Source organism: Gouania willdenowi, chromosome 2, assembly GCF_900634775.1.
Source record: "Gouania willdenowi chromosome 2, fGouWil2.1, whole genome shotgun sequence".
NCBI lineage: Eukaryota > Metazoa > Chordata > Actinopteri > Blenniiformes > Gobiesocidae > Gouania > Gouania willdenowi.
In genome coordinates this window covers 1,012,427-1,032,869 of record NC_041045.1, presented here as the reverse complement: position 1 = coordinate 1,032,869, position 20,443 = coordinate 1,012,427, and the positions used below count along the sequence as shown (strand labels likewise).

At 37.0% G+C, this 20,443-nt stretch overlaps 3 protein-coding genes across 4 annotated transcripts in view; 1 reads left to right on the top strand and 2 right to left on the bottom strand.

Moving 5' to 3' along the window:
* The window catches only part of mrps9 (mitochondrial ribosomal protein S9), a 465,929-nt gene that overhangs the window by 371,321 nt on the left and 74,165 nt on the right, over window positions 1-20,443 (bottom strand). The gene's annotated exons all lie outside the window — the stretch shown is intronic.
* Window positions 2,391-19,270, bottom strand: LOC114473488 (gamma-aminobutyric acid receptor subunit alpha-5-like). The gene is made up of 10 exons (XM_028463143.1): window positions 19,046-19,270; window positions 18,647-18,707; window positions 17,707-17,828; window positions 16,807-16,874; window positions 15,921-16,141; window positions 12,732-12,814; window positions 9,783-9,926; window positions 4,968-5,120; window positions 4,689-4,900; window positions 2,391-3,888 (listed from the first exon to the last, which is right to left on the bottom strand). The coding sequence occupies exons 1-10, from the start codon at window positions 19,059-19,061 to the stop codon at window positions 3,589-3,591; spliced, it is 1,380 nt and encodes a 459-aa protein (XP_028318944.1). The 5' UTR covers window positions 19,062-19,270; the 3' UTR covers window positions 2,391-3,588.
* The window catches only part of LOC114473384 (gamma-aminobutyric acid receptor subunit beta-3-like), a 50,790-nt gene continuing 37,783 nt past the window's right edge, over window positions 7,437-20,443 (top strand). For both annotated transcript variants that reach the window (XM_028462964.1, XM_028462982.1), the window contains exon 1: window positions 7,437-7,534. In XM_028462964.1, the coding sequence (XP_028318765.1) occupies window positions 7,437-7,534 (98 nt within the window). The remainder of the gene's footprint in view (window positions 7,535-20,443) is intronic.

Sequence of the window (20,443 nt, the reverse complement as noted above, 5' to 3'; positions counted from 1 at the left end):
TGTATTTTAAAAATATAAACCAGTATAAAGTCCGACTGTGCTGTTTAACAATTGGGATAATGAGTTAAATTTGATTCATTTTATCTATAAAAATCAAACCAAACACGCCTCCTCTGCGGTGACTCGGGGCTTTGTCGCCCTCTGGTGGCCAGTGTGTGTAAATGTCTTTGTCAGATTAACCCTGTGACCAGTTTTTACTGAAAACAGTTATTAGAGTTAGAGGTGATCAGATTAATAAATACCTGTAAATACTATATATGCATACTGTGGTGCATGTAAAGCTTTCCTACAGGCTGTGATAAACAATGTGACTAAAGGATTTCTGTAGATTATCATATGGATGATACAGATTAGAACTCAGCGAGAGTGTAAAAAATGTGAGCATCAGAGCATCAGTGAGGTTTGACTTACAAAAACTCAAAATGACAACAAAAAAACTCAAAAAACATACAATACCACGACAAAAATACATAAAAAACAGGAAAAATATACAAAAACAAAGCAAAAAGGACCATTTTTGCTTTGTTTTTGGTTTTGTATATTTGTGTATTTTTTTTTCACACAAAAACAACATCATTGTTGTTTCCTGTAGTCATGCTAAGATTGGTCATTTTTCTAAATGCTGACAAAAAAAGTCTCCAAAAACACACAATACCAAAAGACATTTACAGAATCACAACAAACACACAAATCGACAGCAAATATACACAAAATATACAAAACCAAAAACAAAAAGTCTCTATAAACACAAAACGACAGCAAAAAACACACAAAATTATGGCAAAAACACACAAGACGACTACAAAAATACACAAAAAACAGTAAAAATACACTTCTGTAGATTATCATATGGAAACGATAGTGTGTAAAAACACGTGTGTGAGTCATGTTTTAGTTCAGATATGAGCAGATTTAATACACAAAACAAATACAGTAGCAGTGGAAACAAAGAAGGACTTTAGGTCATGCTACAAATACAATGACTTCTTTTGTTGTTGTTGTAAAAATGTAAGCAAAATACTTTTTTTTTAACTTTTTTTCAAATATTGATAAAGGTTAAAAATTAGGGAGTTGTCTTTCACTTCCTGTGGATAAACTTCTACATTTACTGCCCAGACGCCACGAAAAAGAAGAAAAACAAGTGTGTAAGCGGCGGCGGCGGCGGCTTAACGTCTCTATGAGGAGACCCTGGCTACCCCCCCCCCCCCCCCCCCACCAATGAAAGCAACTTAAGCAGAGATAAATCCTTTTTCCAACAGATGTAAAGCAGAGATGAGTGTGTCAGAGGGAGGAGGGGTGGGCGGGGCTTCTTGGCGAGATGGTTAAATGGATGATGATTGGATGGTGGAGCAGCAGATGGGCGCTAATGGCCTGTAAAAAGTGCTAAAATTAACATATGTGAATTTTTTAATGTTACTTTGGACCAGATTTGTATAATTTGTGATTTTTTTTTTCTCATAAAAGTATGTCAATCTAAATTGAGGGTTAGCAGTGTGGCTAACGTAGCCCTAGTGATGTGATTGATCACGTTTATGATGTTTGGTACGATTAATAAGCAGTAAAGTACGTAAACAGGAAAAGATGAGGAAACAGTGGAAAAGTGTAACGTTTCTCAGCCTTTTTGATCCTTGGATAATTAATAAATAATAATAATAATAATAATAATAATAATAATAATGTGTGTTTGTAGAAAAACTGACACCAACACACCCTAAACCAGGGGTTTTCAACCTTGGGGTCAACCAATTTTTACCCTTTTTCTGCAACTCCATCAAATTTTTTATATTTTAACTTATTTTCATCACTTTTTCTTAACATATTTTTGCTCCTTTTAATGTATTTTTGCTACATTTCTCCCATTTCTGACACTTTTACATCACATTTCAATGTCTTTTCTACACATTTTTTCCACTTTCCAGACATTTTCAGCACTTATAAACCCTTTACCACCTAATGTCACATACTGTATATTGACCTATTATTGTCACTTTTTAACTACTTTCACTGTATTTCATGATTATTTTTGCCAATTTAACCACATTCACGGTTTCTTATGCCCGTTATTTGTCAGTTTAAACTAATTGTTCCAATATTGACACTTTAATTTGCAACTTTTAACCATTTTCTGTGGTTTTTAAAATCCCTTTTTCACCTTTTTTATTCACTTTGAACCATTTTATTAGTGATTAAAACCAGGATTTCCATCTTTAAGATGACTGTAATAATAATAATAATAAACGTTCCTGGATAACAGTGGATATTATTCAGATGAATAAATAAATGTGGTTATCACAGATTCATAGAACAATAGACCATCATTTTACTGACTTTATGGATGGACCCCAAAAATCTCTCCTTTATTCCCCCTTATAGATGGTCCTGTCTCCACATGACTGTTCTTCAATGTTCATGTCTGTGTTCAACCACCTTCAGCTACAGTGGGGGTCCCCGCTCTCTGGGACCTTTATTTTGGGGGTTGCGGCCTAAAAAAGGTTGAGAACCACTGCTTTAAACTCCCCATCATTCAACACTCTTATAGAGCAGTGATTTTTTAACATACATCAAACCAGTATGAGATCCCAACAGATCCAGGAGCAGCTGCTGTGATTTCCCACATCAGGGCGTGGCTCCAGAGGCTCCGCCCACATGAGCGAGTGTGGCGGCTCTTTTAGTTCCTGAGATTGTCTCATACATGTATATAGAACACAAACATACACGTGTGTAAACACAAAGAGCAGAAAGAACATAACTTACTCCTAAAGTGAACGTCCAAATCAGACTAAATCTTATTTACATGATTACCCACAATCCTTAGCGGCTTCAAGGCTTGTTCGAGTCCAAACGAGGACGTTTCTTGATAAATTGTGCACAAATGATACAAATTTGATGAACCAAAACATGACAGAATTGCACTTCAGTAGCTGCTTCACTGCTTCCTGTTTGGGTTTAAAGGGGGCGTGGTTTGCTGAGGCTCAGGCTTCTACCATTGGTTTAGAAAAATACCTTTTTTTTCTCCCAACATAAATTAATAATAATTAATGAACTTTTAATGACTTTTCTGTTTCTCTAAATAAAGCATGCTTCACCTTGAACTAAACATTCCGTTGGGAGTCTCGAGCTCGCAGCATTCAGTTGAATCTTCAAGTAAAATATGTAACGATTAAAGACACGAGCACCCACCTGAGGGGGGCGGGGTTATACATTAGATCTTCATTATTAATGCACTTGCAGCATTAGTCATTAGAGATGTTTCTCCACATCTGGATGATGTTCAGTGCATTTAAACTGACGTGTGAATGTTTGAGTTTTAGAGTTTTTTTGTTAAATTTGTAGCCATGGTGTGTAAGTCCAAAACGTTAAAATGAGGAGTTCCCCTATAGCGTCATGCAGACTGCAGCGTGGTAGATGAAGAAAGCAAAAGCTCTGAAGCTTCAGAATTGAGCAGCTTTTCTTTTTCTGGGCCGTGAAAAGCAGCAGCAGCAGCAGAGTCGTAAGGAGCCTTGTATCCATCCGTTAAAAAGCTCAGAGTTGTTTTGGTCCTTCGAGCTCCGATATTTGTACATTTCCCAACAAACTTCCCGCAAGACTTTACGTGGAGGTGACCACACCTTTAACCACCGGCTCCCGGTTGAGGTACGTAGCCCAGTAGACCAGGTTGAAGGTGCCAAACAGAACCGGAAAAACTATCCTGGACATCTTGTCAATCTTGCTGACGCTGTTGTAGGTCTTCTTGGGGTCGGCCACCTTGGTGTCGGAGGCGCGTAGCTGCACCGACGTGGTGTTAGAGATGGTGGAGATGGACACGTCCTTGGTCAGGTTGGGCGTGTAGTTGACTCCTGCCGAGCAGACGTTGTTGGGCTTCTTGGACAGAACCATGGGGTCTCTTTTCTGATGGGGACAGAGTGAAAGAGATCAATGACTTTAACATGTTTAACGTCCTGATTTCACTCTTTTGGTTAGCGTTAGCCTTAGATTAGCAGCTCCATTAAAGGGATCCTCCATTAAAATCTTTGAAATATCTAATTAAACACATAATTATGCACCATATTCACTTTATTACCTTTTAAAATGGGACTAATTTACAGTTTTAGAGCCTGTGTTCCTCCATCTTGAAATCATGTGACTGATGATGTCACAGGGCCCCACTGCCTGTAAACATCCCATTGTTTTCTGTTGGAGTGAAACATTCAGCCTGATTTTTACATGATTTAGCAGATTTTTAGATCATTTAGCAGCTTTTTCAGTCAAAATAACAACTTGTGCTGCTTTTAGTTGCTTTAGAAAAACATAAAAATGTTCTTTTGTTTACAGAAAGAGGATAAAAACAGTGGCTGACAGTTTCAACTCTGTTCTTTTGTTGTAGACAATTATCAATGTACATGATTGTTTTTCCTCACAACTTAGAATGTATAAATAATATATAGGTTTCTCATTATATATGTTTTTTTTCCCGCTATAGTGGACAACCAAACAGTTTCACTGAAAAACATATTGAATAAATACCTCACAACAAACAAACTGGTGGCATATATTCATGACGATTGATATTTGTAACATGGCGAAGGGTTGAATTGCTATACATGCTACATTCATAGCTACATTTATTTCAGTAAAATGATTGATATACTGGTGCCACTTCTTTACTTTTCCGTTGTTCAACCTGTGACTCGGGGGCCACCATCGTGTACCTTGGGGTGCTGAGCTTCCAGGGCCTTCTTGCCGTCCCAGGCCCAGCTCCTCTTGGTGAAGTAGTTGACGGTGGCGAACTCGATCAACGCGGAGAAAACAAAGGCGTAGCACACGGCGATGAACCAGTCCATGGCGGTGGCGTAGGCCACCTTAGGGAGGGAGTTCCTGGCACTGATGCTGAGCGTGGTCATGGTCAGCACGGTCGTCACCCCTGGGTGTAGAACACAGTGAGTGCCACTGCAGCAGATAGCTTTACGAAAAGGAGAAATAAGACTTACCGAAGACCGTCCGCGCAGGAACCGACTCTCGGTTCAACCAAAACGACACCTGGGACAGAATTACTGTCATGAAGCACGGCATGTAGGTCTGGATGACGAAATAACCAATCTTTCTCTTCAGGTAGAAGTGGGCCATCATCACTGTGTACTGGCCTGAGGGTTCATTCATAGTTCAATAAACAACAATATTAAAAAAGACTTTATTAATGTGCAGATAGATTTTTATCAGCAAAACTCAACTATTTTTATTTCTTTCTGTTCTGTAAATACATGTAATATAGATGGATGTAATATAGATAGAGGTAATATAGATAGATAGAGGTAATATAGATAGATAGATGTAATATAGATAGATAGATGTAATATAGATACATGTAATATAGATACATGTAATATAGATAGATGGATGTAATATAGATAGATGGATGTAATATAGATACATGTAATATAGATAGAGGTAATATAGATAGATGTAATATAGATAGATGTAATATAGATAGATGTAATATAGATACATGTAATATAGATACATGTAATATAGATAGATAGATGTAATATAGATAAAGGTAATATAGATAGATGTAATATAGATAGATGTAATATAGATAGATAGAGGTAATATAGATAGATATAATATAGATGCATGTAATATAGATAGATAGATGTAATATAGATACATGTATTATAGATACATGTAATATAGATAGATGTAATATAGATAGATAGAGGTAATATAGATAGATGTAATATAGATCGATGTATTATAGATACATGTAATATAGATAGATAGAGGTAATATAGATAGAGGTAATATAGATAGATGTAATATAGATAGATAGAGGTAATATAGATAGATGTAATATAGATAGATAGATGTAATATAGATAGATGTAATATAGATAGATAGATGTAATATAGATACATGTATTATAGATACATGTAATATAGATAGATAGAGGTAATATAGATAGATGTAATATAGATAGATAGAGGTAATATAGATAGATGTAATATAGATAGATAGATGTAATATAGATAGATGTAATATAGATTGATGACAGTAGGATCATTCAATGTCATTTCAACAAATTATCAGAACATCCCACGTGATTCAGTCAAAAACATTTTTTACCAATTGTTCTATGATTATTCAATAGACACACTGTAAATGTTTGATCAGATCAATACTTTTTAAGTGAGGAGGGTGTGTCCTGTTTTTCTTCCATTTTCATCTTCTAATATGTCAGAACTCCAGCACATAGAAAAGGTAGATGTGGTACAGTAATACAGCTCCACCTACTCTTTGTTGTATGTATAGCAGATCTTTTTGTATATTCTATCTGGTAGACATGCCAGCTCCTCTAAATAGTGGAGAACATGTTCAGTAAACTACTTAGCATATGTCTCAGCTCCCTGTGATGTGAACAGCTTAGAGCTATGAACATAGACTGTTCACATCACTAATGATTAGTCACAAATATCCATTTGGTTCTAGACTCACACGCTCTGGAAATATGAAAAAATACCTTTTTTTATTGGCCCATAACTACACGTAGGAATGTAATAAAAAATCTGTTTTAATTTATAGTGTAAATGTTCCCCTTTATTGGGACATGAATACATGTTTCTTTATGCATCTTTTTCATTTTTATTTTGATCCCCATTTTGGGTTAATATTGAAAACATGAGGCCGTTGTAGCTTTATTGATTATCAGTGGAGGGTTTCACTTTGAGATGTGACAGCAGGTGTGAGTAAACCATGAAAATAATGACAATCTACACAGAGAGAGGAGGATGTCTTCCTGTTTTCAGCACACACACACACACACACACACACACACACACACACACACACACACACACACACACACACACACACACACACACACAGTAATACACGAGGCTTTCTCAGCACAAAATCGGATTTGTGAAGGTCCCTAATCCTTGGTTACAATCTGCATCCTGCCATCAGTGAGTGGAAGAGCGAGGGTGGGGGGGGGGGGGGGGGGTGTCCTGTCCTGTCCTGTCCTGGGATCCTAGCACAACCCCAAGCCCCGCCCACTCCACTCTGCCAGTCCAGACACACAGGGCAGAGCAGAGGAAGCGTGATGGTTCCTCGGTGTTGATGGACTCTCTGGTTCTGCTGGGATGGCGGGGGCCACGTCTCCTCCTCCTCCTTCTTTTGTTTCTGGATTCATTTTGGATTCTGTCTGGAAGCTTCTGAGGAAACGATGAGCACGTCTTCTCGATAGGACAGGTGGTGGTGTGGTGTTGCGTTCAGGGACCAGGCTGATACGTGGAGGAATCCATGTTTTGATCCCAGATCTCCATCCATTTGGTTCCTCTGACCCCCCCTCTCATGACTCCAGGCTGCTCCGACCCCATTCACCCTGTGGTCTTTTGCTTCCGGTGCCCGGGGCCCCTCGGGGTCACCTTAGTCCTTGGCGCGTGGATGGAATGAAGGGGAAAATGTTCTTCTGGTGGTTCTTCTTACTCCTGGTTTTTTACGTGGTCCACGGGGAGCTGCCTTTTATGGCGGAGAACAACGCCGCCATGCTGGTCAACTGGTGAGTACCAGGACTTCCTGTTAGAGAGGATCTCCAGATAAGTAGTGGGCATTACAGGTGCTCCTGGACACATAGGCGGAGCTATTTAAGGAAAGATCTTAGGAGTAGGAGAGCTTTGTTTGGACTGAAGACGCTAAATAAAGACCCACGGGTATTTTAGGATGACCTGTCGTGTGTTGAATCCAGTTCATGGTTGATATAACCTACATCCTGGACTTTAGATGGATTTTATTGTGAAAGGGTTGAAAGGAAATTTCACCCGACGAAGCCCTTTTCTTTATTTGTGTGTATCTACAGTTTGTATCACACAGGAAGTTGTATTCATACTCAGAATTAGCCAAATTAAAAAGGCGGGAGCAGAATAGTTTCCACAATAAGAGACACTGTCACAGTATTTCATTGTTTTCACTGCAGCTCAAAGTTTCTACTCACACTAGTTGTTTAGTGTGGATTTTATCTGTCGTGGGTCGATAATCAATCTTTTTTTAGATGCACATATTTTATAGATTTAGAGGAGGGGTGTTAAACTCATTTAGTTCAAGATCATTTAGTAGATTTTTATATCATTTAGTAGATTTTTACCATCATTTAGTAGATTTTTACCATCATTTAGTAGATTTTTAGATCATTTAGTAGATTTTTACCATCATTTAGTAGATTTTTAGATCATTTAGTAGATTTTTACCATCATTTAGTAGATTTTTACCATCATTTAGTAGATTTTTATATCATTTAGTAGATTTTTACATCATTTAGTAGATTTTTACCATCATTTAGTAGATTTTTACCATCATTTAGTAGATTTTTATATCATTTAGTAGATTTTTATATCATTTAGTAGATTTTTACATCATTTAGTAGATTTTTCAGTCACAATAACAACTTGCGCTGCTTATGGTTTCTCTAAAAAACAAAGTTAAAGATGTCAATGTGAGGATAAAACAACAATAATCTATGACCACAGGGGGCGACAGTTCCAATTCTGTGGTTTGGTATTAGACAATGAAGCAGAGAAGAAGAGTTCTCCTAAGGAGCCTTTACCCTCCCGTACACAGCGTGCTGACACGCTGTGGTGGCTGAAATTATCGAGTAAATCACGAACCCTGAGGATAGAAGGACTTTTGGGTGGGTGGGAGTTATTCAACAGTCCCCTCAGGAGAGGCAGTGGGGCCGTGTGACATCATCAATCACGTGATTACAAAATGGAGGAACACAGGCTCTAAAACTGTAAAGTAGTCCCATATATAAAAGGTAATAAAATGAATATGGTTCATAATAATGTGTTTTGTTAGACATAGATCTACTAACAAGGACATTTAAAAGGTTTTAAACCACATTTATAAAATGGTCCCTTTAAACACCTTCACAGGGAAATCCAAACTTTAGAAAGGAGTGTATCACAGTAGTCGTGCTTTACGTAAGAGTATTAAACAGATGCCCCACCCCCCCCACACACACACACCCACACACACTCGGTGCTCACCCACATCCACTCAGTGACAGCAGTCTGACCAATCACAGGCTGAGCTGTGATGTCACCTGCTTATGCAAAAGCTGACGGGCTGAGTTGAATGGCTGTGGGATTAAAGCCGCGGGCTCTCGCTGGGGGGTGGAGCCTGGGCCTGCAGACAGCTGCTGGTGTGTGGTGTGGGGGGGGGGGGGCACTCTGACTCTGATCTCCTCATAATGTCTCCCACATTCACTCCCAGCCTCGCACGCCCTTCTCTCCCTCCGCAGCGTTTATCTTTTCTAATCTAGAGTTAGTTACATCACGTTATATCCAACACTTGCTCAGCATCAGGACCAGAGAAGTGTTTGTTAAAGCTGCTCCTCCTCACTGCTCCATGTCTGCGTAGCAGTAAATATACTATAGAAATGGAAATACGTCACATTTTATTTGATTTTTCTCACGGTTTCTTGATAGATATCGTCAGTAAAGTATTATGTCTTTTTGTCTTCTTTTCGAATATATTATTGAATTATATTATTGTTACTGAATATATTATTAAAAACTAAGACAAAAAAACACTTGCAGGAATTGTTATGCGGAAGTCGAGAAAACATCAAAGCCATCAGCAGACGCCTCTGAAGAAGACTGTCGAAAAATGTCAGGAGATCAAAGTAAATTGCCTGCAATAAAGTTATCATGTCATATTCAACTAAAACGTTATGTTCTGATCAGTTCTCACTGCAACTTATTTGCTTTTAAATGTGTGAAATGACGTGTGTGTGTGTGTGTGTAACACACCTCTGCTGGTGTGTATGTCCTCGGTACCGGCCGTTTGTCCAATCAGGTGGTACTGGTTGAGTCTGGAACCGTCCTCCGCCACCACCACAGACTTAGCCGCGCCTTTGGTCCACGTGTAGACCACCTCTGACACCGGGTAGGCATCTGTAGGGTAGGCCACACACAGGAGTCTGTGTGTGTGTGTGTGTGTGTGTGTGGCAAACAGCTGCCTAACTGCAGTTCATCTAATTTAGGCAGAAAAATGATTCATTTCATCATTATTCTGCGATATAAATATATGTAAAGTAACGGAAGGTTTGTGACCAATTTTTATTCAATTTGGGAAAAATTTGTAGAATAATTCTAATAAAATTGCAGGATTTTTTAAAAAGATAAAGATTTCCTTTTTCAACAAATTGTGATAAAAAATGAGCTGCCAATTTTACGTGGGAAAACGATCAATTTCAACATTGTTCTGCGATATAAATATATGTAAAGTAATTAAAGTTGCAGTCAAATATCCAATCTTTACATTTCCTCGAGTTTGTGACCAATTTTTTTCTACAATTTTGGGAAATTTTGTGGAATAATTTTGATAAAATTGCAGGATTTTGGAAAAGATAAAGATTTGCGATTAAAAAGTACAGCCATTATGTGATAATTCATTGGATTGATGTATTTGGAATGGCTGAGATATAATTACTTGGTATTTTTACACAATGATTCATGTTTTCTGTAATTTTGGGCCGAGTTTGATGCTCTTAAAGCTGGATTTGGTCCCCAGGCCATGAGTTTCATGTGTCTTAATATCTTATTCTATGAATAATAAATCCTAGACTAGTGCCAAGTGATGCGTAACTCGTCTGTAATTGTTATTTCTAAAATGAAACTATTTATTTAAACATTACGATTGTCATTTCAGTTGTCTTTTTAATGACAATTTGTATGTATTTCTGTTATTTTGTGTGTTTTTAGTGCCGTGTAGTGTATTATTCTCTGCATTTGTTTGTTTTAGTTGTCGTTTTGTGTGTTTCTGATATCATTTAGTGTATTTCTGCTGCCACTTTGTGTATTTTTGTTCTTATTTGTGTCCTCTTGGGTTTATTTTGTGTATTTTTACAGATATTGTGTTTGTTTTTCTCTCATTGTGTCCTCTAGCTATTATTTTATGTATGTTTCAGTCATTTTGTGTGTTTTGAGTCATTTAGTGCATATACAATAGGGGTCGCACAAAATAATGTCTGATTTAGGGGTTCATGTGTCCTTTTAAAACTGAAGTGTGACATTGTTTGCTAATCTCTAATTGTTGCTAATTTCTAATTTTAACATAACTAAACAATTTAAGCTCATTTTTCCCCTTTTTCTGCAACTAAACCAAACTCACCATATTTTAAAATATTTTCATCACCTTTTCTTGCCATATTTTTGCTCCTTTTAACATATTTTTGCTACATTTCTCCCATTTCTGGCACTTCTACATCACATTTCGATGACTTTTCTACACATTTGTTCTACTTACCAGACATTTTCAGCACTTATAAAGCCTTTCCTCTTTATGTTGACCCATTATTGTCACTTTTAACCTCTTTTCATCACATTTTGTTTATTTTTGACAATTTAACCACATTCCCGATTTTTTTATGCTCATATTTTACTATTTTAAACACATTTTCTCTACATTTTTAAATTCCATTACTCTCTATTTGCAACTTTTAACCAATTTCTGTGGTTTATAAAATCCCATTTCACCACCTTTTCCACCATTTTTGGTCACTTTGAACCAGTTTTATTTGTTATTAAAATGATGATTTCCATCTTTATGATGACTATAATAATAATTCACTTCCTGGGTAACAGTGGATATTATTCAGATGAATAAATAAATGTGGTTATTACACATTAATAGCTGATTGTATCCTCATGCAGGTCCAACTGTGAATGGGAGCAGGTCAAAGGGAGCGTCTGTGTCTGGGGGGGGGGATTTCCCTGAAGTTCATTAAGTTCCCTTAAGTTCAGTTAAGTAAAGCGTGTTAATTGCCCAACACAACTGACCTTGTATATTGGCCGTTAACGGCCCCGGGGGCGTAAAGGTCTACATTTATCACGGCTTTGTAACTCTGTAATTAGATTGTCTTATGTTGCCTCAGTGAGAGTGGGCGTGGCCTCCTCAAGGGAAACCTGCCATAAGAGCATCATCCAGTTAGTGCGACAGGCTCCTGAGGTGTGGTGTTGATCCAGATCTGTCTCTAATACCCACAGGGACGCCCTGCTAAGACAGCATTAGGGACGGACCTAAGCAACGTGGCACCCACCAGCATTAGCTTTAGCATTAGCGTTCATCCTATGCCACAGCAATTCCAATCTGTCCTGGAATTAAAAACATCTAATGGAAGGAAGTGAAAATTCTCTTTATAAAACCTCAAATCAGCACAAATGAAATGAAACTATACCAGCATCTTTACTCACTTTTAAATAATTAATTAAATCATAAATGTTGTCATTTTCTGTATTTTTGTTCATGTTTGTGTCTTCTTGGTATTATTTCATGTCTTTTTACAGACATTTTGTGTTTTTTTTAATCATTATTTGTGCGTTTTTTTTTCTTGTTTGTATCTTTTTGGTGATAATTTGTATATTTTATGTGTTTTTAGTGTTATTTTGTGTATTCTTCTCCTACTTTCTGTGTTTTGTTGTCACTTTGTGTATTTTGTGTTCCTGTTTGTGTCCTCTTTGTATTATTTAGTATATTTTGTGGTTTTTTTGTACAGATATTTTGTGTGTTTTTCTCTCATTTTGTGTGTTTTTAGTGCCATTGTGTGTATTCTATTCCTCTTTTCTGTGTTTTGTTGTCTTTCAGACACCTAATATTAAATCATAGTTTGATAAAGACTTGATAAAACTAACGTTACTGCGTTACTGTTGGATAGAAAAATAAAAAATAAATATAGGAAAAGGTTTTATTTTACTCACAGCTTCCAAACTTGAGAGGACAGGCGTGTGCGTCCATGGGGAAATCCTCCAGCTGCATGGGACACTCTGCAGAGATGGTCAACCTGAGACCACAAAGAACCAGCAACACTGTGAACACAATCATCCTGTGGAACTGTGCATTAGAGAAATGGTTCTACAAGATGGAAATCCTTGTTTTAATCAGATTTAAAATAGGTTAAAAGAGTAGCCAAAAACAGATGGAAAAAGTGGTCAAATGGGTTCAAAGTGTCAATATTGGAACAATTCATTTAAAAATAATGAGCGTGACAAATGGTGAATGTGGTTAACTTATCAAAAACAAGCATGAAATATGGTGAAAAGAGGTTAAAAGTGACAATAATGAGTCAACATATGTGACATTAGGTGTAAAAGTGGTACAAAGGGTTTATAAGTGATGAACATGTCTGGAAATGTGTAGAAAATACATTAAACGGAGCAAAAATATGGCAAGAAAAAGTGATGACAACATATGGTGAGTTTGGTGGAGTTGCAGAAAAAGTGTAAAAAAAAAAATAAGCAAAAATGGGCTCAAAATGTTAAATAAATAAACCTAGAAGGGTTTGAAGTGGCAACACCACCATCTGGTGGTCAGAAGTGGTCACAGCATATATTTTATATAAATTCACATTAAGTGATTACTTTTTTTGTTTATTTATTTATTCAATTTTTTTTACTGAGCTCATCCAATCAGGTACCACCTCATTTACACGTCAATAGGCTTTTTTAGAAAGTGTGTGTGTGTGTGTGTGTGTGTGTGTGTGTGTGTGTGTGTGTGTGTGTGTGTGTGTGTGTGTGTGTGTGTGTGTGTGTGTGTGTGTGTGTGGCTGTTAAAGTGAATGAAGCAGAACAAAGTGAAAGTCTTGTCGTCCCATTAACAGAAACGACTCTAAAGCTCCAATAAATGTAAATTAATCCCTGTCGTACGATCATATCTATTCTATAAAAGTGAAATCAGACGCTTATTTATATCAAAATACTTTAATTTAAAGAAAACCCCAATCCTTTCAAATAAGTCTACCTGCTCCTCCATTGACAATTTAACCTTTATTATTAGATTATAAACTGCTTTTTTTCTGATAAATGGGGAAAAACAAAGAAATGTAACCAATTCCACTGATTGGTGCATGTGTGAGACACAGTGATGTAATCAGTGTAAGGTGTGAGGAATAAAGAGGAGGTGATAATAAAGCTTTGTGACAATAAAAGCAAGAAAATGTAACTGGAAAATTGGGTAAAAAAAGAAAACAAACTGGAATGTTCCTATGTGGAGCTGACTGTACATTTTTAACATGCTAAATTAAACAGGAACAATATTTAGCAACAAATCACGTTTAAATAACGTGATTTTTTTTTTTACGTTACTTTTAACCAGATTTACAGCAATTTTTGAAAAATTTGTGTTATCTTCTTTTATCTTCTTTTCTCATGAAAATATAACATCAATGTTAAATCTAAACTTTAAATATTAATCTAAATGTTAAATGTTAAATCTAAATGTTCCATTGAAATCTAAATGTTAAATAAAAATGTTACATTTAAATCTAAATGCTTAATACTAAATGTAAATCTAAATGTTACATTTAAATGTTAAATCTAAATGTTACATTTATATCGAAATGCTAAATGTTAAATATAAATCTAAATGTTAAATACAAATGTTACATTTAAATATATATGTTGAATCTAAATTTAAATGTTTAGTCTAAGATTAAATGTTAAATGTTAAATATTAAATGCTAAATGTTAAATGTAAATGTTACATTTAAATATGAATGTTTAGTCTAAATCTAAATGTTAAATGATTTAAGTAATTAATTATATTTTACGAGAAAAGCCAATATCACAAAATTGACAAATATTGTTGTAAATCTGGTTAAAATTAACATTAAAATGTTGGTTTGTTGCTAAATATTGCAGAGTTGCTGTTCAACATAAATGTAAAATCTAAATGCTAAATTTTAAATCTATATATTAAATGTTCAATCTAAATCTTAACCTGACGTGGGAAAGAACAAACATGAAGCTCTTAATGACGTAATGACGTCTGTGACCACAGGGAGGCGACATTACACCATATCAGTGTTTACTATTGACAGACTTCAGAATAAAATTAAAATTAAAGAAATTAGACATTTGAAACTAAATAAGTCATTTTAATTAACAAATAGTTTATAAATATTTAATTTATTTCTTATTTAAATATGAATAATAATAAATGTGTTTTTATTCTATAGTTTTCCTACATTTGGAGTCACTGTGTCTTTCTGTGCTTTTGTTTTCTGGTCACGGACGTTTAGTTTAGTTTAGTTTAGTTTGGTTTGGTTTGGTTTGGTTTAGTTTAGTTTGGTTTGGTTTGGTTTGGTTTGGTTTGGTTTGGTTTGGTTTAGTTTAGTTTAGTTTAGTTTGGTTTGGTTTGGTTTGGTTTGGTTTGGTGTGGTGTGGTGTGGTGTGGTGTGGTGTGGTGTGGTTTGGTTTGGTTTGGTTTGGTTTAGTTTAGTTTAGTTTAGTTTAGTTTAGTTTAGTTTAGTTTAGTTTGGTTTGGTTTAGTTTAGTTTAGTTTAGTTTAGTTTGGTTTGGTTTGGTTTGGTTTGGTTTGGTTTGGTTTGGTTTGGTTTGGTTTAGTTTAGTTTAGTTTAGTTTAGTTTAGTTTAGTTTAGTTTGGTTTGGTTTGGTTTGGTTTGGTTTGGTTTGGTTTGGTTTGGTTTGGTTTGGTTTGGTTTAGTTTAGTTTAGTTTAGTTTAGTTTAGTTTAGTTTAGTTTAGTTTAGTTTAGTTTAGTTTAGTTTGGTTTGGTTTGGTTTGGTTTGGTTTGGTTTGGTTTGGTTTGGTTTGGTTTGGTTTGGTTTGGTTTGGTTTAGTTTAGTTTAGTTTAGTTTAGTTTAGTTGTTCTCTTCATATTTTTATGGGTCATTTGCATTTTTCTAAATATCCTATAAACAACTTTAACTTTGAATTTTTATACAGGAACTTTTTTAAGCTGTTTTTAATGTATATTTTGGTGCATATTTCACTTTTTTAATGAAGGTCGTTTTGTGTTGGTTTGTACAACACACACACACACACACACACACACACACACACACACAGACACACACACACACAGACACAGACACAGACACACACACACACACAGACACAGACACACACACACACAGAGAGACACACACACCTCATGGTGTAGAGCAGTGTGCCGTCGTCCTGCAGCCTCAGCAGCTTGTTGGGCGTGGTCATGTTGTGGGCGATGGACTTCTTCCCGTTGAGGAAGAAGGTGTCGGGGGTCCAGATGTTACTGGCCAGTAGATTATTGAGAGGTAACATCACCATGGGTCCTTTGAAGCACAGACGCTCGTCTTTCCAGCTCTGACGGAAAAACACGTCTATGGTGTATTCCTGGGAGGGGGTCGGACCCACAGGTTGAGAAGCAGCAAAAAACACCTCGTTCATCAAATATGAATCACATCCTGTGTGTGTGTGTGTGTGTGTGTGTGTGCTAAGTGTATACACACACACACACACAGAGTAATAAAATAAGCTCAGAGTCAGCGTGGTGCTCTATATGAGCCTTTATGGAGCTCATAGGACCAGCGTCTCCTCTACCACTGGGATAGTTAGTGCTTTAGCTTTCTAGGAGCACCAGAACGTTATTGAAGGGTTCTCAACCTTGGTGCGAGACACTGGGAGGGGGTCGCCAGATGCCTTCAAGAAACTAAGATTGTTTTTTTAAACAAAGCCCATTTTTGCGTGTTTTTTTTTTAAAGATTTTTCTGCAACTCCACGTTACTCACATTTCTGACACTTCTACATCACAATTTAATGACTTTTCTACACATTTTTCCACTTTCCAGACATGTTCAGCACTTATAAACCATTTCTACCACTTTTACACCTAATGTCACATATGTTGACCTATTATTGTCACTTTTAACCTTTTTTCACAGTGGATATTATTCAGATGAATAAATAAATGTGGTTATCACATGGACCATATTTTGCTGACCGCAGAGGTTGAGAACCATGTCCTAATGACTTTTAAGGAAAAAGAAGGAGTTTCTCACCATTTCTGTGTCTGATACGGGGCCAAAGCTGGTGACGAAAATGTCTGTTTTAATCGTTGTGACATTTTCTGTTGGAGATAAAAACCAAGCATTAGATTTTTGATAAATGAAAAGGAAAATGTTTGATGTATCTCTGTCACAATGGTTCCCCGATGGTTCCACTTCTGTCGCCAACACTTTATCGTCCACGTCCACAAACCGACCCTCTATGAATATAAATGTGCTCCTGGAAGGCTGAGCTTGGTCCTTGAGTGGAGAGCAGATTGTTGATTGTTGAGTAAAAGGCCTACAATGTTCTGTGCTGTATTTATTTATAGGCCCTCCAGTCAAGGGTAGCAACCGTTACCAGGATGTGAGGAGGTGACACATTTCCTCAGGTGGACGTGGACCAGCACAGTGAGATAGTGACGCAGACCATGAAAAAGCTTTGAGAAATCTTTTCAATGGCCACTCGTTGCCTGTCAAGGTTAAATCTCCTGTTGCCACGGTGAGGAGTGTGAAGGCAGCACGGCTGCTGTTGGAGATTGGTTTGATTGATCCCCCACCCCACCCCCACCCTCACTCTATGCATGTGTTCAGACCATGATTCAGTGCGGGGAGCTCGCCACGGGCTCAAAAATACTCACAAATATATCCACAATTTTCACGTGTTTAAGATTTGAGGTATTTTTGTGTTTTTTAGAATTTTACATGCATTTTTCTGATTTTTCACATGTGTAATTTGTGTGTCAATGACATTTCTGACAAATATGTGAAAATATACATTTGAAATTCTTAAATAAATACACGTGAAAATCTGAAAAACACATGTGAAAATTGTGGATATACTTGTGAATATTTTTGAGACAAATCTCTCCCCATATTTGTGATGCCCTCAGGCTAACATGCTAACAGGCTAACCTCCGAGGCCTGGCCGTAGCCTGTTGTCGTATCCGTCCAGGAGCCCGTCCAGGATCTGAGTGAAGACGGTGCTTTTATCGTTGGTGTCCATTTCCTTCTGAGCCTCTGACGTTTGACACCAACTACAACCATTAAAAACACAGAAACAAGCTCATTATTGAACATTAGCCGCGTTAGAAAAGCAACGAGCGATAATTAAGGCTTTGATATTTGATCCAAACACAACATTAACTTTGTTTTTGAATAATATGTAAAGGTTTTATTTATTCAGACAAATGTTCCTCAGCAAGTTTCCTTTGATCTGACATGTTTGGACTGTCAACTGCCAGTCTTCTTCAGAGGCATCTGCTGATCGCTTTGATGTTTCCTTGACTTCGGTGTAATAATGGCAACAGGTTATTTTTGTCTGCTTTTTTTAACATATTATTGAAGTATATTATTATTGGATATATTATTCAAAAAAGAGAAAAAATAAACTTGCTGGAATTATTACGCCGAAGTTGAGTAAACATCAAAGCAATCAGCAGATGCCTCTGAAGAAGACTGGCAGTTTGAGTTATTTTTGTCTTCTTTTTGAATATGTTATTGAACTATATTATTATTATTATTATTATTATTATTATTATTATTATTATTAATGAATACATTATTCAAAAAGAAGACAAATTAATTAATACATGAAAGTCAAGACATTAAAAAGCGATCGGCAGATGCCTCTGAAGAACACTGGCAGTTGACAGTTGAAACATGTCAGGAGATCAAAGTAACGGTCCTGAATAAATGAACCCTAAGCATATTATTCAAACACAAAGAGACGAGGAGGTGAAGAACGTTTGTTTATCAGGAATCATCAACAGGATTGTTGCTTCCTCTGAATGAGGGACTTTAGACTTTGATCTAATGTGTGTTTGTAAAGATGAAAGTGGACGGTTGTTGTTACCTGTGGTGGCAGGAGGTGGTGAGGAGCAGCAGGGGGAGGACCAGCCCAGCCATGGTGGACACTTTACACACACACACACACACACACACACACACACACACACACACACACACACACACACACACACACACACACACACACACACACACACACAAAGCAAAGTGTTCCAGAGTCAAACACTTCCTCCTGATTCCACAACGTCTTAGATTCAGTGAATCTATCTGTGGGACAGTCTGGAAATAAACCCTGCAACCCCTTGAACCAGGGGACGTCTTTGTGTGGAGATTTCACTGCGTTGCATTAAAATCCATTACCCCCCCCCCCACCATCACCTCATCTGTCAGTAGAAGGAAGATCAACCCAAAAAAAGGAGGATTATGAATTGATTTAAAGCGATACCTGATGGTGGATCCATCCTCACTGATCACAGGTCTGAGCACCTAATCCCCGGAGCTCCTTCGCCTCCTTCCTGCCTCTCTGTGTGGATCGGCAGTGCCCCGTCTCCTCTTCCTCCTCCTCCTCTTCCTCCTCTGGGCTTTTCTCAGAGCTTCTGCTGCACAGACTCTCCCTCAGCATCACACGGCTGTATCCTGTGCTCCAGTCCACCAGCCTCCCCTCTACTCTCCTCACAGACTGGATTCATCCCCCCCTTATTATTCTTCTTCTCACGCCACCCACTGCCGATGTGGGGGGGGGGTGGTGAATAATGAAACGCTGCGACAGAGGATAATCATTTCAAACGGGAGTATTGATTCTGCATTCCTCAAGTGAGACGTGTTTAATAAAGGGGAGAGATTTGTCTCAAATATTTTTACGTGTGTTTTTCAGATTTTTCACGTGCGTGAATTGTGTGTCAGTGACGTTTATGGAAAAACATGTGAAAATCTAAAAAAAAAAAAAAAACAGACAAAAGTCTGAAATCAAAACATGTGAAAATCTAGAAAGAGTGCATGTGGAATTCTAAAAAGACAAACAAAAAAACCTCATGTGAAATTTGAGAAAAACGCGTGAAAATCTAAAAAACAAAATTTGATAAATGTGAAAATCTCAAAAAAATGCATTTGAATATCTAGAAAAAAACACATGAAAAATCTAACAAACACATGTGAAAATTAAAAAAAAAACGTGAAAATTTTGTGGATGTAGTTGTGAATATTTTGGAGACAAATAGTTTTCTATTGTTTCCTTTAATGTGTTAGATCTTTAACTGTTTTAAGGTGAATCTGTGTGTACACGTCCACATTTAACACAGATTCTAATCATCATCAGGTCAGTCTGATTCTCCTCTGCAGGCGTGTTTTTATAGAAACTCATTAGCTCTGCCTGCTGCACACGTTTCTGTATAAAAATGTCTCTCATTATGTCCACGGGGACACAAAACGAGTCGTTTCTCACCCAAACAGACGATGGCGGTAAAACTCACTTAAAGTATTTCACATTTTACGCAAACATAAAGTAAGAAGATAGACTCAATAATAATCCTAATCCAGGCACTAAGTTAATTTTGATTAATATGTTAAGGTTTTGTTAATATACATTTTTCAGGAGATTTACTTTGATGATTTGATTGACACGTTTCAGAGGTGTCTGCTGATCGCTTTGATGTTTTCTGGACTGCTGCGTAATGATTCCAGGGAAGTTCATTATGTCTTATTTTTGAATAATATGTTGAGGTTTTCTTTATTCAGTCCACTTTTTTTCCAAGAAGCTTCCTTTGATCTCCTGACATGTTTCGACTGTCAACTGCCAGTTTTCTTCAGAGGCGTCTGCTGATTGCTTTGTTTTCTTGACTTCCGC